The sequence below is a fragment of the Chiloscyllium plagiosum genome, unplaced genomic scaffold (assembly GCF_037043375.1).
Source record: "Chiloscyllium plagiosum isolate Xiang-an unplaced genomic scaffold, Cpla_swu_hap1 HiC_scaffold_7, whole genome shotgun sequence".
Taxonomy (NCBI): Eukaryota; Metazoa; Chordata; class Chondrichthyes; order Orectolobiformes; family Hemiscylliidae; genus Chiloscyllium; species Chiloscyllium plagiosum.
The window spans coordinates 96,277,523-96,303,997 of record NW_028270145.1 but is presented as its reverse complement, the minus strand read 5'-3'; the positions used below and the strand labels follow the sequence as shown (position 1 = coordinate 96,303,997).

Here is a 26,475-nt window from a genome sequence, read left to right as displayed (position 1 = left end):
GTCCAGAACTATACAGCATTGGATTAAGGTGAGAGGGGAAAGATTTAAAGGGGCCGAAGAGGCAACTTTTTCACACAGAGAGGTGCATGCATGGAGAGAGCTGCCAGTGGAAGTGGGTGGAGGCCATTACAATTACACCATTTAAAGACATCTGGATGGGTTTAGAAAGCTATGGGTCAAATGCTCGCAAATGGGACTATGTCTATTTAGGATATCTGGTCAGCATGGATGAGTTGTACCAAAGGGTCTGTTTCCATGCTGTACGTCCCTATCACTCTAAGGCTGAGGGGTTCTTGATAAAGGTGTATAAGATTACGAGGAGCATGGGCAGAGAGAATTTGAGAAAAATATTTTTACTCAGCAGGAACTGGGAACTTCGATTGCACTGCCTGGGAGAGTAGTCGAGGCAGGAAACCTCACAATCTTTCAGAAATACATGGCTGAACATTTAGACTGTCATATCATTCAAGACTGTGGACCAAGTGCTCAAAAGTGGGATGTGCCAATAGGTTAACACAGACCTTTGTATGACTGTCTCTTCACAGAGTTGAATTTGGAAAAACAAAAGTACCCATTTCAAGTTGACACAACCTTCTGACATTTCCCAATTTGACTTAGTTCAGTTTAATTTGATATTTTCCATTGAAACAAAGACACCATTGAGATAGAAAATTGAAAAAACCTTATTTTACTTGTATTTGTTCATTACATATGGACATTGCAAGCAAGACTAAATCCCTTGAGAATGTGGATGAGCTGCTTTCTTGAACAACTATAGTCCTCAAGGTAAAGGTACACTCAGTGCTGTTACGATGGAAATTCCAGGGTGGTGACCTGCGGTCTGATAACAAAGCAACCAAATAATTTCAAGTCAGGATGATGTGTAGGTTGGAGAGGAATTTGAAGGTGATGGCATACATATGCACCTGCTGCCCATCAATTTCTAGGTGGGCTGAGGACAGCAGGTGCAAGAGCACTGACAGTTGGAAATTCACTAGCATTCCACCAAGGAAATATGAAGTGCTACTAAATTGTGTATGCAATGTGTCCCAATATGCTTTAACAGAAATTATGTACCATAATACAGATCTCTCCAATACATTGTGTGTGTTTTAGGAAGCTGCAAAATTGGAAGTCTCAGGTTTGTTCTGATTGAATTGATCTTAGCTCCTCCTGGCTAATGAAAGCTTTGACAAAAACTGTTATATTAATCGTCTCACAGAACAGGAAGACACACTTTGTTAATAGGGCAAGACAAGCAATAATGAAAGGAAAGTTATATTAAAAGGGACCATTATCTGTTTTTCACCAAAATACTTCATAGTAAGTCAAGGGGACATTGAGTTGATTATGGATACTGAAATTCCAGCATTCCCAAGGTTAAATGATATTGAGCTAAGTGTTACTGTGTTGTGGCAAAAATATATGGCTAGAATCATTATGATGTCCTTGGCTCCCTCATCAAGGCAACTGCTTGGATAATCAAAAGAGGGATTTGTGTTGCTTTAGGAGGAGGATACTTACAGTATCACAGTCTTTCTTTCCATCGCGTTTAATTGGTTCATTTAAATCTTCTTGACTGCGGAAACTGAAGTTCTGGATGGCTTGTGTGACCCCACGAAGGGAACTATAAATTTCATCGGAGTTAAGGTTTTCTGTGTCATAATCCAACATGCTATAGATAAAACAGCCAGTGAGTAATCGGTTTATAATCCCTACCAAATCTAAAGCAGATAATACATTTAGAAAATATGACTGAAATACTTCAAAACATAATAACACTGTCATTGAATGATATAACACAGAAAGGGACTATTCAGCCCATTGCGTTTGTGTCAGCATTTAATATTGCATTCAATTATTCAGAATAGGCAATAATTATTCAATTACGCTAAGTTTATGGCTCACTGCTGATCAATTATCCCACTGCTACTAAAAACGTTCAGCTGTAATGAGACATTCAAAATTGTGATGGTTCACATTCATAAATAAGTACAATGTTATCAGTTGAAAGAAGGATGAAAATTAATACAAAATTGGCAATGAATTAAAGCAAACAAATGTTATAGCCACTCAAAACATAATGACAAACCATGCTAAAGCCCAAAATAAGAGTCGCCTGATGAGACAAGGCATTTTGAATAGATGTGGATGGGGCTTCGTTACCTGGGCGAGTAAGAACGCCGGAAGGTCTTGTGGGTAGGAACTGTGGGGATGGAGTGAGGCTGAGAAGGGGTGGGGGGATGCTTTGACAGCCCATCTGCACTCCAACCCCAGTATCGACTGCAGTCACAGTGTGGTCAGAGAAAGAGAAAGAACGAGAAAGGCAAAAAAGAGAAAGAAAACCATATTCCGAGTGGCTTTTGGTCATGCTTTACAGAAGAAAAATTTCAGAACATTAATAGAAGCAGAATAGCAAACAGAGAACACCTCATCCAAGCAAGCAGCAGCAGTGTTGATTTACTCTAGCCAATACCATACAAACATACAAGGGTGACAAGAGACTGCACAACACAAATATTTCAGAGCTTCAATTAGGAAAATTTTAGGTGGGCTTTGCAAGCTTTTATTCCACTTGCTGAACTGGATTTTAGTATAGAATAATTTTTACAGTATCACCTCATGATAGTAAGGAAGAAGAGACCTAGATTATTTTTGATAAAATATATTTACCAACACAAACCAGCATTTCTGCATATTTTAGTGTATGTCAGCCAACTTTCTACCTTCATGAATGCAGGTGTTGCGTGGCAGAATTTTCCAACTCAGATGGCAGAAACAGAAAATTAGATTAGATAAGATTCCTTACAGTGTAAAAACAGGCCCCTCGGCCCAACGTCCACAACGACCCTCTGAAGAGTAACCCACCCAGACTCATTTCCCTCTGACTAATACACCGAACACTATGGGCAATTTAGCATGGCCAATTCAGCTAACCTTTGGACTGTGGGAAAAAACCCACGCAGACATGGTGAGAATGTGCAAACTCCACACAGTCTCCAGAGGCTGGAATTGAACATGGGTCCCTAGCACTGTGAGGCAGCAATACCAAACACTGAGCCACCATGCTGCCCCACAATACAAGTCCTTTAATCATAGAATGGGTACAGAACAAGAGGAGGTCACTTGGATGATCATATCTATGCCGTCTTTCTGAAAAGACAACTTAATTTGTGCCACTCCCTTGATTATTCCCCTTGGCCCACAAATTTGGAAAATGAAATGTTATACACTGCTCCATCTTATATTTCAGCTGCCAGTTGTCCACTGAAAGTGATCTGTTGAAGTATCAGGAAGGAAAATCAGCTGATGGTGGTGGGATTCAAATGTACACTGCTGTGGAGACCAGAACTCTAATCTCACTCTTTCAAAGGCTCAGGCGCACTCAATAAACTTCAATAAACCCCAGACATCACTGTCCCTTTAGTTTGACTGTTTAACTAATTGCATCCTTGAAAGTACACTCAGTCAAAACATAAAGTGGGCTTGATGAAGACTTTAGTTCACCGGATTTTATCTGTTTGGAATACTAAACAATATTCCACTACCATATCCACGTGTTTCTCAGATTTGGTTCAGTGTCCCATTGACATCCACAAATCTGAGGAACTGATCAAAAATACTGACCATATTTGAGTGAAATAAATAATTCCAAATTATGCTTCTAATATAAAAGCGAAAATTCTACATTTATACAAAACAAAGGGCAAAAGAGTATAAAAGTACTTTGTCAAGTTTATTTTCATGTCTTTAACTTTTGGTCAAGATCTTAGCTGCCTCAGCCAATGCCTGAGATTCACCACACAATATTTCCCCTACTAATTCATCCTATTACTGCACATCGTGCCCTTCAATATTCCAAGAAACCAACTATCTATTTGTGTTTACACACCTGCAGTCATTGATGTAAATCATCCTTCCAGTCTGTATTAAATTTGACAATTTTTAGTGAATGCTTTTACTGAATGATTGACTTCTACAAAATATCTCAAATGCAGCTAACTTTTTTTAAAAAGATCTTTGAGTTCTGTGCCCCACAAGTATCCTAATTCACTGAATCTATATTCCTTTCACAGGATACCACTGTGTACAGCCATCCTATGCCAAAGTCTTCACAAGTCTAAAAAGACTACCCAAAATTAAAACTAAAGTTTCTTAGTTCTTCGTGGGACACATCACATTGCCCATATTCTAGACCTCAGAACCATCTCTGGATTGTGGTTAGTGATTAGTTTAACTGCACAATCCACAAACTATGACATACTGTCAATGCAAAAATGAGATAATTAGTAAAGGTATACCTTTTCTCAAAACAGTACTTCGGTATTCTGCAAAATATTGCATTACAAGACACCCACAAGAAATAGAAACATTTGTCAGAAAGCTGTTAAACAAAGCAGAACCACAGGAGATGGTCAGGACTGCAAATGTTGGAGAAGTCAGAGTCGATGAAAGCAGAATAGGACAGGCAGCATCTGAAGAGCAAAAGAGTCAACGTTTCATGCATAACCCTTCATCTGGACTGTAGGCATTTTTGGCACAGAGCGAAGTGATCCAATTTTTGTCAATTCTTTGCTATAGGAATATGTTGGTGTATGGTAATGGTTCGGAAATGATAATCTTGGATTCTGCATTAAGTTCCATCCAATGTTATTATATAATATTGGATATAAAAAAAAAAAGAGTCCAGATGTGATTGTAATGCAGACAGATTGTTATTCCGGCCAACGAGCCAATGTAACTTATACCTACTCCGATCATGCAATAAACGACATCTTGTTAGGAATTGCCTGTTCTTTAAGATTCACTAATAGTTAATTCTTTGCTACTGTTAAAGAAATGCACTTTTAGATGCAATGTAGAAAGAAGAAAAGCACTGTACTCCAACCTGGCAGTGGTTAATTCTGCAAACACCAACATAATGATCAATGATGGGCAGCACGGTGGCACAGTGGTTAGCACTGCTGCCTCACAGCGCCAGAGACCTGGGTTCAATTCCCACCTCAAGCAACTGTGTGTGGAGTTTGCACATTCTTCCTGTGTCTGCGTGGGTTTCCTCCGGGTGCTCCGGTTTCCTCCCACAGTCCAAAAATGTGCAGGTTAGGTGAATTGGCCATGCTAAATTGCCCGTAGTGTTAGGTGAAGGGGTAAATGTAGAGAAATGGGTCTGGGTGGGTTGCTCTTCGGAGGGTCGGTGTGGATTTGTTGGGCCGAAGGGCCTGTTTCCACGCTGTAAGCAATCTAATCTAATCTAAATGCGCTTAAGTAAAAAGAAAATGGTGGAAAAATCTATTCAACCTAGGAGAAATAAATTTCAGACAACAAGTGAATTTGACACATTAAATACTTTACTGTGTTCAGATAATTTCAATGTGGAGTGAATGATCCATCTCAGCTGCCTACTGAGGTGCCCAGCATCATCTAACTTGACCACACCCTATCCAAGCTGCTCCAGTGCCGTTACAACACTGGCATCTATGCATCAATATGAAATGTTGCCCAGTTATGTCCTGTGCTCAAAATCAGGTGAAGTCAAACCCAGCCAAGTACTGCCCAATCAGTCTACTCTTAATCAGCAACAAATGGTGGAAGGGGTAATCAACTCTGTCATCAAACAACATTGCAAAGAATAACCTGCTTACTCACACTCAGTTTGTGTTCTTCCAGGGCCACTCAGCGCCTGATCTCATTACAGCTTTGGTCCAAACATTGACACGAGCAAAACTCCAGATGCGAGGTAAGATTGACTGTCCTTGATGTTAAGATTGCATTTCATGGAGTACACACAAAGCAGCCACATTGAAAGTTGAGCCAGTAGAAATGAGAAGGCCAACTTTCCACTGGTTAGGGTTGTACTTAGCACAAAGGAGCTGGAAATGTGTTGCTGGAAAAGCGCAGCAGGTCAGGCAGCATCCAGGGAACAGTAGAATCGACGTTTCGGGCATAAGCCCTTCTTCAGGAATGGGGAAAGTTTGTCCAGCAGGCTAAGATAAAAGGTAGGGAGGAGGGATTTGGGAGAGGGGCGTCGGAAATGTGATAGGTGGAAAGAGGTCAAGGTGAGGGTGATAGGTCAGACTGGGGTGGGGGCGGAGAGGTCGGGAAGAAGATCTCAGGTTAGGAAGGCGGTGCTGAATTTGATGGATTTGACTGAGACAGGATGGGGGGAGGGGAAATGAGGAAACTGGTGAAATCCGAGTTCATCCCTTGTGGTTGGAGGGTTCCTAGCCGGAAGATGAGGCGTTCTTCCTCCAACCGTCGTTTTGTTGTAGTCTGACGATGGAGGAGTCCAAAGACCTGCATATCCTTGGTGGAGTGGGAGGGGGAATTGAAATGTTGAGCTACAGGGTGGTTGGGTTGGTTGGTCCGGGTGTCCCAGAGGTGTTCTCTGAAACGCTCCGCAAGTAGCCGGCCTGTCTCCCCAATATAGAGGAGGCCACATCGGGTGCAGAGGATGCAATAGATGATATGTGTGGAGGTGCAGGTGAATCTGTGGCGGATATGGAAGTTTCCTTTGGGGCCTTGGAGGGAGGTGAGGGGGGAGGTGTGGGCGCAAGTCTTGCACCTCCTGCGGTTGCAGGGGAAGGTGCCGGGAGTGGAGGTTGGGTTGGTGGGGGGTGTGGATCTGACGAGGGAGTCACGGAGGGAGTGGTCTTTACGGAATGCTGATAGGGGAGGGGAGGGAAATATATCCTTGGTGGTGGGGTCCGTTTGGAGGTAGCGGAAATGACGGCGGATGATGCGCTGTACATGGAGATTGGTGGGGTGGTAGGTGAGGACCAGTGGGGTTCTGTCCTGGTGGCGGTTGGAGGGGCGGGGTTCAAGGGCGGAGGAGCGGGAAGTGGAAGAGATGCGGTGGAGGGCATCGTCGACCACGTCGGGGGGGAAATTGCGGTCCTTGAAGAAGGAGGCCATCTGGGTTGTGCGTTTTTGGAAGTGGTCCTCCTGGGAGCAGATGCGGCGGAGTCGAAGGAATTGGGAGAATGGGATGGCGTTTTTACAGGGGGCAGGATGGGAGGAGGTGTAGTCCAGGTAGCTGTGGGAGTCGGTCGGTTTGTAGTAGATGTCCGTGTTGATTCAGTCGCCTGAGATGGAAATAGAAAGGTCGAGGAAGGGGAGGGAGGAATCTGAGACTGTCCAGGTGAATTTGAGGTCGGGGTGGAAGGTGTTGGTGAAGTGGATGAACTGTTCAACTTCCTCGTGGGAGCACGAGGCGGCGCCGATACAGTCATCGATGTAGCGGAGGAAAAGGTGGGGGGTGGGGCCAGTGTAGTTGCGGAAGATGGATTGTTCCACATATCCTACGAAGAGGCAGGCATAGCTGGGGCCCATGCGGGTGCCCATGGCTACTCCTTTCGTTTGGAGGAAGTGGGAGCATTGGAAGGAGAAGTTGTTCAGGGTGAGGACCAGTTCAGTCAGTCGAAGGAGGGTGTCAGTGGAAGGGTACTGGTCGGTACGGCGGGAAAGAAAGAAGCGGAGGGCTTTGAGTCCTTCGTGATGGGGGATGGAGGTGTACAGGGACTGGATGTCCATGGTGAAAATAAGGCGTTGGGGACCGGGGAAGCGAAAATCATGGAGCAGGTGGAGGGAATGTGTGGTGTCCCGAACGTAGGTGGGGAGTTCTTGGACTAAGGGGGACAGGACCGTGTCGAGGTATGCAGAGATGAGTTCGGTGGGGCAGGAACAGGCGGAGACAATGGGTCGGCCGGGGCAGTCAGGTTTGTGGATTTTGAGCAGGTGGTAGAAGCGGGAGGTGCGGGGTTGTGGGACTATGAGGTTGGAGGCGGTGGATGGGAGATCACCCGAGGTGATGAGGTTATGGACGGTCTGGGAGATGATGGTTTGGTGGTGGGGGGTGGGGTCCTGGTCAAGGGGGCAGTAGGAGGAGGTATCTGCGAGCTGGCGTTTGGCCTCAGCGGTGTAGAGGTCGGTGTGCCAAACTACTACCGCGCCTCCCTTGTCTGCTGGTTTGATAGTGAGGTTGGGGTTGCAACGGAGTGAGTAGAGGGCTGCGCGTTCCGAGGGTGAGAGGTTGGAGTGGGTGTCGCCGCGATATTAACCGCCACCTGAACTCCCCCACCCCACTCACCCACTCCAACCTCTCACCCTCGGAACGCGCAGCCCTCCACTCACTCCGTTGCAACCCCAACCTCACTATCAAACCAGCAGACAAGGGAGGCGCGGTAGTAGTTTGGCGCACCGACCTCTACACCGCTGAGGCCAAACGCCAGCTCGCAGATACCTCCTCCTACTGCCCCCTTGACCAGGACCCTACCCCCCACCACCAAACCATCATCTCCCAGACCGTCCATAACCTCATCACCTCGGGTGATCTCCCATCCACTGCCTCCAACCTCATAGTCCCACAACCCCGCACCTCCCGCTTCTACCTCCTGCTCAAAATCCACAAACCTGACTGCCCCGACCGACCCATTGTCTCCGCCTGCTCCTGCCCCACCGAACTCATCTCTGCATACCTCGACACGGTCCTGTCCCCCTTAGTCCAAGAACTCCCCACCTACGTTCGGGACACCACCCATGCCCTCCACCTGCTCCATGATTTTCGCTTCCCCGGTCCCCAACGCCTTATTTTCACCATGGACATCCAGTCCCTGTACACCTCCATCCCCCATCATGAAGGACTCAAAGCCCTCCGCTTCTTTCTTTCCCGCCGTACCGACCAGTACCCTTCCACTGACACCCTCCTTCGACTGACTGAACTGGTCCTCACCCTGAACAACTTCTCCTTCCAATGCTCCCACTTCCTCCAAACGAAAGGAGTAGCCATGGGCACCCGCATGGGCCCCAGCTATGCCTGCCTCTTCGTAGGATATGTGGAACAATCCATCTTCCGCAACTACACTGGCCCCACCCCCCACCTTTTCCTCCGCTACATCGATGACTGTATCGGCGCCGCCTCGTGCTCCCACGAGGAAGTTGAACAGTTCATCCACTTCACCAACACCTTCCACCCCGACCTCAAATTCACCTGGACAGTCTCAGATTCCTCCCTCCCCTTCCTCGACCTTTCTATTTCCATCTCAGGCGACCGAATCAACACGGACATCTACTACAAACCGACCGACTCCCACAGCTACCTGGACTACACCTCCTCCCATCCTGCCCCCTGTAAAAACGCCATCCCATTCTCCCAATTCCTTCGACTCCGCCGCATCTGCTCCCAGGAGGACCACTTCCAAAAACGCACAACCCAGATGGCCTCCTTCTTCAAGGACCGCAATTTCCCCCCCGACGTGGTCGACGATGCCCTCTACCGCATCTCTTCCACTTCCCGCTCCTCTGCCCTTGAACCCCGCCCCTCCAACCGCCACCAGGACAGAACCCCACTGGTCCTCACCTACCACCCCACCAATCTCCATGTACAGCGCATCATCCGCCGTCATTTCCGCTACCTCCAAACGGACCCCACCACCAAGGATATATTTCCCTCCCCTCCCCTATCAGCATTCCGTAAAGACCACTCCCTCCGTGACTCCCTCGTCAGATCCACACCCCCCACCAACCCAACCTCCACTCCCGGCACCTTCCCCTGCAACCGCAGGAGGTGCAAGACTTGCGCCCACACCTCCCCCCTCACCTCCCTCCAAGGCTCCAAAGGAAACTTCCATATCCGCCACAGATTCACCTGCACCTCCACACATATCATCTATTGCATCCTCTGCACCCGATGTGGCCTCCTCTATATTGGGGAGACAGGCCGGCTACTTGCGGAGCGTTTCAGAGAACACCTCTGGGACACCCGGACCAACCAACCCAACCACCCTGTAGCTCAACATTTCAATTCCCCCTCCCACTCCACCAAGGATATGCAGGTCTTTGGACTCCTCCATCGTCAGACTACAACAAAACGACGGTTGGAGGAAGAACGCCTCATCTTCCGGCTAGGAACCCTCCAACCACAAGGGATGAACTCGGATTTCACCAGTTTCCTCATTTCCCCTCCCCCCACCCTGTCTCAGTCAAATCCATCAAATTCAGCACCGCCTTCCTAACCTGAGATCTTCTTCCCGACCTCTCCGCCCCCACCCCAGTCTGACCTATCACCCTCACCTTGACCTCTTTCCACCTATCACATTTCCGACGCCCCTCTCCCAAGTCCCTCCTCCCTACCTTTTATCTTAGCCTGCTGGACAAACTTTCCCCATTCCTGAAGAAGGGCTTATGCCCGAAACGTCGATTCTCCTGTTCCCTGGATGCTGCCTGACCTGCTGCGCTTTTCCAGCAACACATTTCCAGCTCTGATCTCCAGCGTCTGCAGACCTCACTTTCTCCTTAGAAAGGAGAATGGTTATGGTTTTGGAAGGTCAATCATCTCAACCTACATCATCACTAAGAGTTCCTTAAGAGAATGTACTAGACCATATCATATACAGCTGCCTCACCAATGGCCTTCCTTCCATCATAAGGTCAGAAATGAGGTTGGCCACTAATGATTGAATAATATTTAGCACCATTCACAGCTCCCCAATTACTGAAGAAATGCATGTTTGTATGCAGCAAGATCTGGACAATATCTCCAGGTTTGGGCTGGAAGGTTGCAAGTAACACTGGAGTCACACAACATCAGTGAACCTTCAACAGAGAAATTAACCTTTCCTCCTTGACTTCCAATGGCATTATCATCGGTGAATACCTCAGTAAACTCCAAAGATACAAGAGCATGTCAAATGATATGCATTCAGTGGCCTTGCAACTTACTATTTGTCTCCTAGTGTCTGTTTTCTATAAGACACATGTCAGCAGTGTGGTGGAACACTCTCCAATTGTCTGAATGAATGCAGCACCAACAACACTTAAAAAGTTCAACACCATCCAAAATAGAATGACACCCCATCTACTATCTTCAACATTCACTCCATTTTCTAGAAATATACAATGGCAACAGTGCAAGATGCACTGCAGCAACTCAATGTTTTCTGATAGCACCTTCCAAACCTGCAATATCCAGCACTTAGTAGGACAAGGACAGCAATTGCAAGGAAACACCATCAACTGCAAGTTCCCCTCCAGGCAACACACTATCCTCACTTGGAATTATAAAATCGTTCTTCCACTGTTGCTGGGTAAAACAATTTGGAACTCCACCCTAATGACACTGTGGATGCTCCCAAGAACTGCAATGGTTCAAGAAGATAGCTTGTAGCACCAACTTCTCCATGGTGATTAGGATGGGTAGTAAATACTGGTCTCACCATGACATCCACATTGCATTAACGAGAAAAAGAAGTCAGTCAGCTGCAAGGACTTGAACAATCAGTGGAACTCATGCAAGGAAAAAGGCAGAAACAGCATTCCAGACGAAAACATTAAATTCAGACCTAGTAAGGTGCACAGCAGAAGCAGTGTAATAGCTTAAACAAAAACAGTAGTCACACTCATCAGTCCTTCCTTTCTAAGGATTTGTGACTGCCAGGGATAGTTCCAATTCAAGCTTTGGATAAAAAGCGGCCATTTCAGGGATTGAAAGTAAAGTTAAAAATTCCTGTCAGGAAAGTGGATTAACTTTAAATCGACATAGCAAAGGACCAAGGTGGAAAAGATAGAGTTAAAGGAAACAGTTCATTTTTCATGATATGGACACTCTTCAAAGGCATTAGTTGTAAACTGCGTGATATTGATATCTGTGTTATATAGCATATATATTCCAGTATTTTTTATTCTAAGTCTGGGCTGTGAATTCATAACCAATGGATTTGCTGCATGTCTGAAGTTAATCATTAGCCTGCAAGCATTGCGATATTTATAATGATTTATTTTAAAAGTGTTTTTGAGGTTTAGCTTAGATTTAATGAGTTTTGTGTACATTTGTTCAGAGAGACAGAGCAAGAAAGAAAATTTTCTTTAGTTTCATTGAGTTCACTGTAGTCCTGTTAAGTTCTCAGATTAGGTTGGCTGTATAGAGCAGTGCCCTCAAAAGGGATGGATATATAGTGAACTGTATCATCTTACTGAGCGAAGGGTTAATGTTAGACTCAGGCCAGATGCAAAGGGATAAAACACTTTAGAGATTACTTAAAGTTGAACACATTTAATCAGGTATATAATAACTCAAGTCTAAAAGGGTAGGTCCCAAATGACTTAAACCTACCTAATTGTCTGACACAAGGACGTAGTGTGCGTCAATCACATTACTACCTAATGTCATATGAAGGTCAGACCAGGCAAGGACAGCTAAGTTTCTTCTCTGAAATTATGAGTGAATGAGATGGATTTTTAATGGTTACATTGTTACATTAAGCCAGGAATCTCAAAGGGAACTAAGAATCTCATACTGTCTGTGAAGCTTGCACTATTTACAGGCCAGAATAGAAAAAGGCAATGATCCCCACTATTTTCCCACCAGTTCATGGGAACAGGAGGGAACAGATCTATTTATATTTGGTGGATGGTCTGGGTTAGGCTTTTCTTGTCATGGGTAGAGGTGAAAGTGTTATCAAACCATAGTAGTTGCTGTCAGGTCTTGCAGGAAACATTCATTATGCATTGCATCCCTGTTGTGGCTATGTATCAGCTAATACATCACAGTTTACTCACGACTGTCTCAGCCAGTTTGCAGCCATTTCTGGTTCTGAACAAATAACCAACTTGCTGAGATAAACTCTGTCAAAAGGAGAAACTGAGCACAAGGCCCTGATAGCCAAATCACTGACTTTTATAAAGGTAAAATCGCCATAGTCCGACCAGTCCATAGCGCTGCTCCCTCATTAGGCAGAGCCGACTGCTGATGGTCAGCATCCCTCAGCCAAGGGGAAGGTTGAGAATGGAAGTTCTTCATGATACCTCAATAACTGGTGTAGGAACTGAACCTATGCTGTTGGCATCACTCTATATCGCAAACCAGCCAACTCGCTAGCATATCCCAGGAGTGTGGCTTACTGCCTTCAGAATTATCAATGAGGATAAAATGAAGAAGACTCAAATCTCACCATCTCGATTCTATAAAAGATGGGAAGCCCACACAAAATTATAAGATGAAACAGTCTTAGGGAAACAGCACATTTGGCCCAAGGGCAACTAGTATGGACCAGGAACCTCCTCAGGAATGGTACAGTGAGGTCATTCATTCAGTGGACCAGCTGTGATCGTATGTTGCCAGACAGCTAGGTGGGTTTAAAATGAAACCATAGGAATCTGGTCTAGTTGAAGAATAATCTTTGGAACATCAGTCTTAGGTGGGGCGTACGAAAGGTGTTTGAGATCTCAGTGGAGACAGATGTGACATTACTGTCCCCAGATGGTGATTAAATTGAACTCGCCAGTGTAACCTGCACCTATTGCTATCATGGAATATACTACAATTTGTTAAGACAAATGCTTCTTCTCATGAAGAATCACTAATGGTTCATCCTGTATCACTGTTAGCCAAATAGACTCTTAGAATCTTTACAGAAAGGATGACTTGGCGTGGAACATCACCCCAGATAACAATGCGTTGTGTTGATTTTAATAAGTTTCCATTGACTGCTGAGTTCTGGTTTTACTAAAGTGCCTTGCCAGCTGTCAACTCCTACTTCTTTATACTGAGCAATGCTAAATTATTTATTCATAAATCAACAAATGTTGACTCTTCACTGACTCCTGGAATATAACACTCTCCAGTCTGAGACACACCTATTTATCATAACTTTACTTATTGCCAGTCAACCAACCTTCTATATGCACACTGCAACATTTGACTTGAAACTGAATGGTTGAAGATCACTAACCACTTGAAGACAGACCTTACTGGACATCTTTTGAAAAATGCAGATACATTTACTTTAGTTCCTCTGTCCATTCAAGATTATTTTTTCAACATTTATAAATGTGTCAAATATGACATTTTTAACATATCACTGTTGACTACACCTGAATAACTCTCATTTCAAAAAACATTTAACAGTTGTATCCTCAATTATGAATACCAAGAGTTTGATCCCAAATGATAATCGATTAATTGATTTAATTATTCAGTTCATCCTTCCACGATGAACCAGGGCATTGAACAGTCTGTCTAATTGGTGAATTTAGTGCCCTACTGGTACTATTATCCACTTTTATGTATTTCAAGACATCCAGCATTTCCTATTCTGTAATATGGACATTTTTTAAGACGCCACCATCTATTTCCCCACATTCTATACCTCCCATGTCATTCTTCACAGTAACATTGATATAAAATACTTGTTTAGTATCTCCCCTATCTCCTGCGGCTCCACACTTGGGTTGCCTTGCTATTCTCTCCCTAGTTACCCTTTTGTCCTTAATGTATTTATAAAACCATTTGGATTCTCCATAATTCTACTTGCAAAAGCTATCTCATGTCCCCTTTTTGCCCTTCTGATTTCCCTCTTAAGTATATTCCTACTGCCTTTATACTCTAAGGATTCACTTGATCTCTCCTGTCTATACTTGTCACGTGCTTCCTTCATTTTCTTAACCAAAACCTCAATTTCTCTAGTCACCCAGCATTCCCTATACCTACCAGCCTTTCCTTTCACCCTAACAGGAATATACTATCTCTAGTCTCTCGTTAGCTCACCTTTGAAGGCTTTTCCAGTCACCCCTTTACCCGCGAACATCTGCTCCCAATCAGCTTTTTAAAGTTCTTGCCTAATACTGTAAAAAATTAGCCTTTCTTCAATTTAGAACTTCAACTTTTAGATTTGGTCTATCCTTTTCCATCACTATTTTATATCCAATAGAATTACGGTCGCTGGCCCCAAAGTGCTCCCCCACTGACACCTCAGTCCCCTGCCCGACCTTACTTCCCAAGGGTAGGTCAAGTTTTGCACTTTCTCTAGTAGGTGCATCCACACACTGAATCATAAAAATTTCATGTACACACTTAACAAATTCCTCTCCATCTAAATCCTTGACTCTATGGCAGCCCCAGTCTATGCCTGGAAAGTTAAAATTTCCTACCATGCTCTCTCTTGTTAAAAACGCCATTCCCCCTCCTCTCTTGCTCCCCTTTCTCTCCTTCCTGTAGTGTTTGTATTCTGGAACATTAAGCTGCCAGATCTGTCCATCCCTGAGCCACGTTTCTGTAATTGCTATGATATCCCAGTCCCATGCACCTAACCATGCCCTGAGTTCATCTGCCTTCCCTGTTCGGTCTCTTGCTTTGAAGTAAATGCAGTTTAATTTGTCAGTCTTACCTTGTTCTCAGCTTTGTTCCTTCCTGCCTTGACTGTTTGACTCACTCCCTTTCCCAAGTGTTCTCCAGTGTCAGATTGATCCCTTTCCTCATTATTGCCCTGGGTCCGATCCCCCCACCACCCCCACCCTATTAGTTTAAATCCTCCCGAGCAGCTCCAGCAAATCTCCCTGCCAGTATATTAGTTCCCTTTCAATTCAGGAGCAATCTTGTACAGGTGACTTCTACCCCAGAAGAGATTCCAATGACCCGAACATGTGAATCCCTCTCCTGTGCACCAGTTTCTCAGCCATGCATTCATCTGCTCTATTCTCCTATTCTTACTCTCACTAGCTCATAGCACCAGGAGTAATCCAGATATTACTACCCTCGAGGACCTCATTTTTAAACTCCTGCCTAACTTTCCATATTCTCCCTTCAGAATCTCATTCTTTTCCCTTCGTATGTCGATGGTTCCAATGTGCACAATGATGTCCTTCTGGTCCTTTTGGCCTTTGAGAACATTCTGCACCCTCTGAGAGATCCTTGATCCTGGCACCAGAGAGGCAACACACCATTCTGTTTTTCACTGCTGGTCACGGAATTGTGTTCAAGGAGATTAGATTCCCTACAGTGTTGAAACAGGCCCTTCGGCCCAATCAGTTCACACCAACCCTCTGAAGAGCAACCCACCCAGATGCATTCCCCTGACTAATCACCTAATACTACAGGCAATTTAGAATGGCCAATTCACCTAACCTGCACATCTTTGGTCTGTGGGAGGAAACCGGTGTACCCGGAAGAAACCCACGCAGACACGGGGAGAATGTGCAAACTCCACACAAACAGTTGCCCGAGATGGGAACTGAACCCAGGTCCCTGGCGCTGTGAGGCAACAGTGCTAACCATTGAACCACCGTGCCACCCTAAACATTTCTATGTACGTCTGTGCATTTGAGTAGAGAGTCCCCTATTACAATTGATCGCTTGGAACCTGGTACACCCCTCATTGCATTAGAGCCTGTAGTGATACCAGAAACTTGGCTGTACATGCTACATTCCCCAGAGTCCATCTCCCCCTACATTTTCCAAAACAGCAGTATGAGATGGGGATAGCCATAGGAGACTCATGCACTATCTACCTACCTCTCCTACTTTTCCTGGAGTTAACCCATCTACCTGACTGTATCTGCAGCTTTTCTCCCTTTATATTACTGCCATCCATCACACCCCTAGTACTTGTAAATTCCACATTGCCTCCAACTTTCGGTCTAACCGATCTGTGTGATCTGATAGGAGTCACAACTAAGCACATTTACTGCAGACATAATCATCAATAACATGGAAACGCTCCTTTATCTCCCACAGCTGACAGGAAGAGCATATGACTCTTTTAAAAGGCCATCTTTGCTCCTTCACAATCTACAGACTCAGAAATTAGCACCGATGTTTTGCCCTGAAAAACAGTACTCCAGGTTGACTTAGTAGCTCTGATTTATATTTTTTAAAACTTTAATCAAGAAACAGATTTCAATAAAACATAAGCAAGAAAGAACCCACTCTATTAAGTACTGCTGACTTACAGCAAGGTTAACTACAAAACTATGAACTTATCTGTTCCTATGCTGGTTCCTTCAAGGTCAGTTATGAATTTCGCTGTATGTTAACTTTTCCTAGACGCACTCCAATGTCCACAGATACATGAACTCAAACAGCAAAGGCAGTAACTATGCAGATTCATTGCTGTGTCAGTTAGCATGTTTCTTCCTCTCTCTCTCTCCTGACGATGTGCTTGCTTTCTTTGTCTGCCTTTCCTCCTTATAAAAGTGCTGTTGTTTTGACGTTTTCCACCCCCCCAATTCCAAAACAATGCAACAGCATATAGAATAGTAACTGCTGCTTCTGCAATTCAAGGAAATCACTCCAACATCTAACAACCTCACAAAAAGAGCAGCTCTTACAGCCACAAACTTTTCTTGTCCTCGTCTTGGATGACACACATTTAAATTGATTTGATAAATTAAGGCCAGAATCTCAAATTGCATCTTTAATGGTTTCTTTCAACAGTCAAATCTAAAAGTTGCTGGGAACAAGATTACTGAATGTGAACATTTTAATTTAGAACAGGAGTAAAAATTGCATATAAATTAGGAGCAGAAGTAGGACATTCAGCCCTTCAAATCTGCTCCCCGATTCCACAGGATCATGGCTGATTTGACTGTAATCTCAAATTTGCTTTCCTGCCTATCCAGTAATCCCTCATGCCCATGCTAAACAAGAATCAAACCACTCTTGTACAAATTTTCAAGGACTCTTCTTCCTGCAAATGTGGTGGAAGTACAGTTCCATAGATTCCCAGCCCTCAAAAAAATTTTTAAGTGACCCTTTGTTCTATATATTCTCATAAGAGGGCACATTACCCATGTCAAGACCCATCAGGATCTTGTGTTGCAATCAAATCTTCCTGGACTCCTGTGAATAAAAGCCTCACCTAGCTAGTCCAACAAATCTGTCATTCCAGGTCTGAACCACCTCCAAGACACATACATCATTCCTTAAATAATGTGACCAGCACTGTGCTCAGTATTCCAGTCTCACCAGTGCTGTGCATTACTGAAGCATAATCTCCCCATTTCTATATTTAATTCCCCTCACTTTAATGATAACATTCTGTTAGGTTTCACAATTACTTGCTGTTGCAGAATATTGCGATTCATGCACAAGGACTCCCAGATCCCTCTTCATCTGAGCAAACTCTCAACATTTAGATAATATGTATATTTTTCAGTAAGTTATAATTGTCTTAAAATGAGCCAAGGAATGAAAGCAAATACCCATTTCTAGTTCCCCCTGTCATTAAATACTCAGTATGTACCCTTAATATACCATCGAAGGAGCTAAATGCTCTGGAAACTAATTTACCTCGGTGGCAAAATTAAAGGGTGCATTCTCTCAAAGTCAACACAATGCCAAATATACTTCTGAAAAAAAAAGTTTTTAACAAATACAAAGACTGGGCAAAGTAATCAGACTCATTAAATTACAGTATTATCATGCTTAAATGTGAAATTTTTAATTGAGAGAAAACTCTGTAGAATCAACTCTACTATCTTACAACAGCAATCACTTAGAATGGGAAGAAATAATTTAATCTTTGGCCTTTGTTGAAAACAATCTGAACGAAAATGTTATTAAATTGTTGCAGGACAGAGACAAATTTACATTTAGTGAATGCAAAATAAAATTTTCACATCGCTGATATCAAATTTGGATGAGGGACAAATAATTAACGATCTGAAAATATCACTTTGTTCTTAATGTAATAGACCATCATTAGACTTTAAATATTCAAATCTTTGAAAAATCTAACAACCCAATACAATGTGTGTTCATTTGGAAGAATGGTATGTGCAGAATTCACTTTATAAAGTATGAAACCGTTCTCTGATCCTTTTAATAGTTCTGACATTTAAAGTGTTATGGTGTCAGCTTAACTCCAGCCAAGCCAGCAACTTGCAGGTTCAATCCCATTCCAGGATTTCAATATTTAACCTGAGCTCTTACTTGAATGCATTACTGAGCAACTGCTGCATTGTTCGAGCCCCTAACAGCATCTTTTCATCTTACTTACCTATTAAGGCTGTTGTGAAAGTTCCATGACAAGAAGCTCCCTAGTATCTTGGCCAATATTCATAATTAAACCAAATAAGATTAACTTATATTTGAGGCATCTACTGTGTGCAAATTAGCTGCTTTGTTTACCTTAAGTACAATAGTGACCAAAGTTCAAATAAATAGTCACAGTAGCAAAACACCATGGGTAACCTTGCATTTATACTGCACATTAATGTCCAAAAATTGTTAAAATGTTGAAAGAAATCAGAGAATCAAATTGACAAGTTGTTCTTATTTTCAGTTCAAAGACTTAGCAAATCGAGTATTGTGGGAAAACGTAAGATCAAGTTTGTTGGTGACTTCATAAATAGTGCTGAGATAGCTACTCTCTGTGTAAGCTTGATGCCAAGGTAGGCTATACCAAAACTCCCCGAGAAAGTGGCCAACCTGATCAAACTGTCTCACTGTATAGTATGAAAATACATGAAAGGAGTTATATCCATCACTTTTGGTCCTGAACAGCACTCTGTCTACTTTAGATTACCATGGAAGGGGAAGCTGCCTCAAAAATTTGAACAACTGGGGAAGCTAGCTGTCTCATGATTCATTTACTGCGAAGTAGCAACAAGGTTTTTTTTCCTCCAACAGGATGCGCCCATCATGCCAAAGAAACAGCTTGCCTGCCACACAAATCAGTAAAGTAATACACGTTTCAGTATCAGTGTGCTGCCAGCTATTTAAGCCCTCCATCTGAATGACAGACGGATCATAACTGTTCTTGCTGCATTTCTATGACAATGATAGCCCAACCAATCAGCACTCTTTTTCCATGTTGTACAAATTGGTGTCCCTCTTTACAAATCTGTTTCTTATCATTTTGGTTTCATCAATGCACAAGTTTAACATTTTGCCTCGGTTTAATAATGTGTGTTTAATATACAGATGCAGCATGTAATTAGGAAACTTAATAGAATGATATTGCTTGGAAGGATTGGATAGCTAAGTAGGGAGTTAAAAATCACACAACACTAGGTTATAGTCCAACAGTTTAATTGGAAGCACACTAGTTTTCGGAACGCCACTCCTTCATCAGTTGATTGTGGAGTGCACAATCACCTGATGAAGGAGCGGCGCTCCAAAAACTAGTGCGCTTCCAATTAAACCTGTTGGACTATACACCCCAGTCCAACACCACCATCGCCAAGTCATAAGTAGGGAGGTTGTACTTCAATTGCACATGGTATTGGGAGGCTATATCTGGTGCAATGGTTTCTATGTCCTTATTTCAGGAAGGATATAGCTGGGTTGGAAGCAGTGTAGAGGTGATTTACTCACCCAATAATGGAAATCGACAGATGTTTGAAGAAAGGTTAGAGAAGTTAGGCTCATATCTGTTAAGAGTTTGGAAGAGTGAGATGCAACTTGATTGAAACATTCAAGATACTGAGAGTGCTTGAAAGAATGGATGCCAACAGGCTGTTTTCTCTTGTGGGGAAATATAGCACTCGGGGGTCAATGCATAAAAATTAGGAGTCACCCATTATAGACAATAGGTGCAGGAGTAGGCCATTCTGCCCTTCGAGCCAGCACCACCATTCATTATGATCATGGCTGATCATCCTCAATCAGCATCCTGTTCCTGCCTTATCCCCATAACCCTTGGTTCCACTATCCTTAAGAGCTCTATCAAACTCTTTCTTGAAAGTATCCAGAGACTTTGCCCCTACAGCCTTCTGATTCAGAGCAGTCCATACACCCACTACTCTCTGGGTGAAGAAGTTTCTCCTCAACTCTGTTCTAAGTGGCCTACCCCTTATTTTTAAACTGTGTCCTCTGGTTCGGGACACCCATCAGTGGAAACATGCTTCCTGCCTCCAGAATGTCCAATTCTTTAATAATCTTATCCGGCTCAATCAGATCCCCTCTCAGCCTTCTAAACTCAAGCATGTACAGGCCCAGTCACTCCAATCTTTCAGCGTAAGATAGTCCCGCCATTCCAGGAATTGACCTTGGGAACCTACGCTGCACTCCCTCAATAGCCAGAATTTCTTTCCTCAAATTTGGAGACCAAAACTGCACACAATATTCCAGGTGCGATCTCACCAGGGCCCTGTACAGCTGCAGAAGGACCTCTTTGCTTCTATAGTCAATTCCTCTTGTTATGAGGCCAGCATGCTATTAGCATTCTTCACTGCCTGTTGTACCTGCATGCTTGCTTTCATTGACTGATGTACAAGAACACCTAGATCTCGTTGTACTGCCTCTTTACCTAACTTGACTCTATTTCGGTAGTAATCTGCCTTCCTGTTCTTGCCACCAAAGTGGATAACCACACATTTATCCACATTAAACTGCATCTGCCATGCATCCGTCCACTCACCTAGCCTGTCCTGGTCACTCTGTATTCTCCTAACATCCTCCTCACATTTCACCCTGCCACCCAGCTTTGTGTCATCAGCAAATTTGCTAATATTACTTTTAATACCTTCATCTATATCATTAATGTACATTGTAAAAAGCTGCGGTCCCAGCACTGATCCCTGCAGCACACCACTGGTCACCGCATGCCATTCTGAAAGGGAGCCTTTATCACTACTCTTCGTTTCCTGTCAGCCAACCAATTTTCAATCCATGTCAGTATTTTGCCTCTAATATCATGTGCCCTAATTTTGCTCACTAACCTCCTATGTGGGACTTTTCAAAGGCTTTCTGAAAGTCCAGGTATACTACATCCACTGGATCTCCCTTGTCCATCTTCAGACTTACATCCTCAAAAAATTCCAGAAGATTAGTCAAGCATGATTTCCCCTTCATAAATCCATGCTGACTCTGACCTATCCTGTTACTGCTATCCAGATGTGTTGTAATTTCGTCCTTTATAATTGACTCCAGCATTTTTCCCACCACTGAGGTCAGACTAACTGGTCTATAATTCTCTGTTTTCTCTCTCCCTCCTTTCTTAAAAAGTGGCACTTTTTTTCTCCCAGAGTATTTTAGACCTTGAAGCTTCCTTTTACAAAAGGAAGTGGAAGCAGAGTCAGATAGATTCTTGGTGTCCAATGGGTAAAAGGCTATTGGCAGTGAGTAAGGTTACACAGTCACATCAGTCACAATATTATTGAATTGCTGAGCATTCCCGTGGGGTCACATTCCTATTTATGCTCCTAATTGATAGGTTGGTATATACTAGTTATTATATCTTAATTCACAACTCAGTTCATTATTAAAATATTTAAGTTCTGCGAGGCCCATTTTACTTCATTATACAAAGCAACTTCTGGGATCACAAATCACTGCCCTAATTATATAATGCCCTTCAGCACATTTGCTTTAACTGCAACCACTACAAATTTCAGCATTTATTGCAATATGCCTACTAACGATGCTAAAAATCACACAACACCAGGTTATAGTCCAACAGATTTATTTGGAAGCACTAGCTTTACGAACACTACTCCTTCATCAGTTGATTGTGAAGGAGCAGCGCTTCGAAAGCTAATGCTTCCAAATAAACCTATTGGGCTATAACCTGGTGTTGTGTGATTTTAGACTTTGTGCACCCCAGTCCAACACCGCCATCTCCAAATCATGTCCACTAATGATAGATTACTAAAAGATGACACAAGTGCTCAACTTGGAAAATTAACCCATTTAGTTGCGCGATTTCAAAGTGTCAAAGTCCAAATTGGTGCCCTTCTCAATCCACTCATTTCGAATAAAATGATGCCCACTTGATGGGTACTCATTTATTCAAGTCTCAAGGAATAAATACACCTCTAGATCACATGGGAAGAAATAAATTTTGGAATTAATGCAGATGATTACAATATGTTAGTTAAACCTAATTATTCATAAAAATCTAGACAAATTCACAACAAACAAATGTGCTGCCAGTACAGCAAAATTTGTATTAAAAATTCAGCCACACTTTTGATAATCTTACATATTTTCACTTGCTCAATTACTTTTAGAAAGCTGGGCCATGGCATGACAACGTCTTAAGAAAACTTTCTTTATTTAAACTTGTTCCTTTTAACATTTCCAATTGGACTTATAATATGTCCATAACATACAAGTGTTTCACGCTTGCTTGTATCACCTGACTTCAGTTCAATCAAGTCCAAAAGTACATCTCCAATTTCACAAAGTTAATTAAATTCAGCTGGAACAACTGAAAAACCTTTTGGCTAGTATATGTTGTACAGTATCAAAATAAATATATGCTCATGTGAAAGAAACTTGAGAATCACTCTGAAGTTACACTCCACGAATAATCAAAAAATACAAATCTGCATTCTAATTTAGGGTGGCATTGTTCAAGATCCTGCCAATTTCCCTTTTCTACTGATTTCTTGCCAAGGTCCATTCAACTCTGAACGAAGTTTCATATCTCACAACCAATTCATTATCAAAGTCATTAATGTTCACCTTTACTTCACCATCACTGGCTCTGAAAATCTTGTTCACACCATTATCATTCTCAGGCTTTGGTCCTCCATTACTTTACTGGTGGCTTCCTAAGCTGTACTATACACAAATATTCAAATAGCCTGGGTCTCATATTCTCCCATATTACATCTGCCATATCTCACCCAACCTCCCCACCTACATTTACTAGGATCAACTAGCTAGTACTACGTACTAGATGTGGTTAAGACCTCAAAAACAGTTGAGAAAAATGTGAGCAAGTGCTTTTACTGTACAAATTCTAATGCATAGAACTGTAAACTGCCTGACTTTTATGTACTCAAAAGACAATCTACTAACTTAAATCCCTTTCAAATGCAAAAAAGCAGATACTTCCAGCATCAAAAAAAGGCAAGTAATTTCACCATGAATGTAAACCATAACAGTTACTTGCACATGCTCTTTGCATTTTTATTTACACAAGATCAACAGGAACAACAATGACTGCACATTTCTGTGACCTATAGTTTTTTTTCCCATGACCAATACTACTTATTTCCAGATGAAGTGTTCCATTTTGTTATTGAGTTTCTATTAATACACAGGTTCCTCAAACTAGCAGTATCACATTGCAACCAAAACTCAATAATGCTAATTTATCCAAGAACCATTCTGTTAAAACGTGAAATAAGCCAGAAGTACTAATGTTAATAACATCAAGACAATACGAATCAGCATATCTGTTTACATCTTCCCAAAAATAAACACATAATACACAATTTTTTAAAAAGCTTATGATGGAACAATAAAACATGATTTAAAAATATAATTTTTGAGAATGCAATTAAAAATGGTGTGATGGTGGAGTGGTAGTGAAAAGTTGATGCACACGATGGGTTATAAAGAAAAAAGGTTTGATTGAGAGAAATGAAAGAGGGACATGGTATAGTTTTGGCATATGCATTTGCATTATGATCTTTTTGGGATCTTTTGGTTTGATGAGTTCCTAGAAACACGCAGCTTCAAGAAATCGATTTAAGGCCACCACGCTGCCTACAGGAAAACGGTTTGCTTCCAGTGCAAGTAATTTTTGTCAAGTAATCTTAATTCTTCTCATTCTTAAAATTTGTTCATTTTTAATCAACATTATTGGATTAAAATGTGTAATTTATATTATTTACCTAAATTATTTGCATAAATTATTTGCATAAATTACTTCTCAAGTAGCAGCAAAGGATCAGGTCTTATAAAATACTTGAACTGAACCAGAAGGTGGTATAGGTTTGCATAGGTTCATTCTTTATGTACGATTTCTAAAGTTATTTGCGACATTGTGAAGGTGGACACTGGGCAGTAAAATATTGATAAGACTTGGATACAAACTTACTGTTACAAAAGATGACTCTACAGGCCAGGTCTTATAAATTATTGAAGAAACTTACTGTTGCTGTTCAAAATTCAAGATGAGAAAGCAACAATGGAATCAAAATGAAATGCAGAAAAGAAATGTTTGATAAAAGCATCTGATTTTTATTTTGAAGATTACAAGGACAGAAAACCACCAGGATTTTAATTTTATTTTGATAATAGGTTTTACGCAGAAACTATAAATACATCAACAACTTTAAAATGGATAATTAAAATGATAACTTATTGTTACCTTGGGGAGAGACCACCATGCGAACAATTTGTCGGAGATGTGAGGGGGCTTGTTCGGCTGCTGGAGTGTCGTGAAGGTGTGCGTCCCATTGTGTTGCTAGGTGAACTCTGTAGCAAGAACAGAAAAGATCATAGAATATTAATGATATTATTTCCACTAAAGAGAAAATGGGCAACACTGGTAAAATTACAATTACTGAGATACACATATACAATCACAAGATCTGAACTACACAGTAGGAGCTGAAATTCAGATTTGAGTCAGTCACTAACTTGAAGTCTATAACCTAATCGTATATGGACTTCCGAAGGCAATCATGAAACGATCCGAATCCAGAAATGCAGACTTTAGGACTTAGGAACAGCAGTTGGCCACTTAGCCCCTCAACCTGTTTCTACAGTCAGTGAGATTACAGCTGATTGATAATCCAATTCTAACTCCTTAGCCAATATCCCCTATCTTCCATTAAGCACAAACTTAAAACCAGTAATTAAAACAGCTATTGGCTGAAGAAAGTTCACAAACTCTACCACCCTTGTGTTTTGAGATATTTGTTAACTTCACTTCTGATAGACCGAGCAGTACGCCCAATGGTCTTTTTTAAAAAAAACTCTCATCAACCTGTTCAGAAATATTACAACACACCTCTTGAGCAGGTGACCTGAAACGAGCCACCCTGGCTGAAATGTACCACTGTGCCACAAGAACTGGTCTTTTACTTTCTTTTTGCCCACTGGTCTTAAAACTCCGCAACTATTCTACTCCATCAGGCCCACTTAATAACCCCAAAGATTCACTTAAGTCATCTTCTACCACTTTAATACTATCAAGTATGACCACTCTGTTATCACGCTTCATAATTAAGCCCTTGGAGTTCAGATATTTATTACCCAAGCAAATCTATATTGTATTACTTCAAAGGCCAATCTATCCTTCTGAATGAGTGATGCACTGAACTGAGCACTGTACAAGGGAACACTGCAGATGCTGGAGATCAGAGCTGAAGAGTGTGGTGCTGGAAAAGCACAGCCAATCAGGCAGCATTCGAGGAGCAGAAGAATCGACGTTTTGAGCGTAAGCTCTTCATCTTCCTTCCCAACTATCCGCTCCACCCTCCTCTCTGACCTATCACCTTCACCCCCAACTCTAACTATCGCATTCTCAGCTACCATGCCCCCACCCCCACCCTCCTCCCATTTATCTCTCAGCCATCTTGGGCCACCCCCTCATTCCTGATGAAGAGCTTATGCTCAAAACATCCAGGATAAGCAGGATGCTGCCTGACTGGCTGTGCTTTTCCAGCCAGAGCACTCTTCGACACAGAGCACACTGCAAGGCATAGTCTGACTTTCACAGCTGTGTCTAAAATTCACATCTACTTCTATTATGCACAGTATGATTAGAAGAAAAACAATGCACAGATTAGTGGTACATATACCTCACATATATCTAAATATGAGAGATGAAGAAATTTAAAAAGGGTTTTACAATTACAAATTTCTTTCTCCCTTCGAATTCTTAATGTTTGACTGCATATTAAGCTCTCTATTCCAAAATAAATAATCATTATAATTCAAAGACATGAAAGCATGGCTAAAAGTTAATTTCATGATAAAACTACTTGTCCAGCTCACAAAGAAACAGTGTCCCATTCTTT

At 42.4% G+C, this 26,475-nt stretch overlaps 1 protein-coding gene across 1 annotated transcript in view; it reads right to left on the bottom strand.

Moving 5' to 3' along the window:
- Positions 1 to 26,475, bottom strand: part of clasp1a (cytoplasmic linker associated protein 1a) — a 240,737-nt gene that overhangs the window by 29,186 nt on the left and 185,076 nt on the right. The window contains exons 32-34 of the mRNA XM_087989318.1: positions 24,819 to 24,925; positions 2,167 to 2,283; positions 1,525 to 1,675 (exon numbers count right to left, since the gene is read on the bottom strand). Of these exons, the coding sequence (XP_087845444.1) occupies positions 1,525 to 1,675; positions 2,167 to 2,283; positions 24,819 to 24,925 (375 nt within the window). The remainder of the gene's footprint in view (positions 1 to 1,524; positions 1,676 to 2,166; positions 2,284 to 24,818; positions 24,926 to 26,475) is intronic.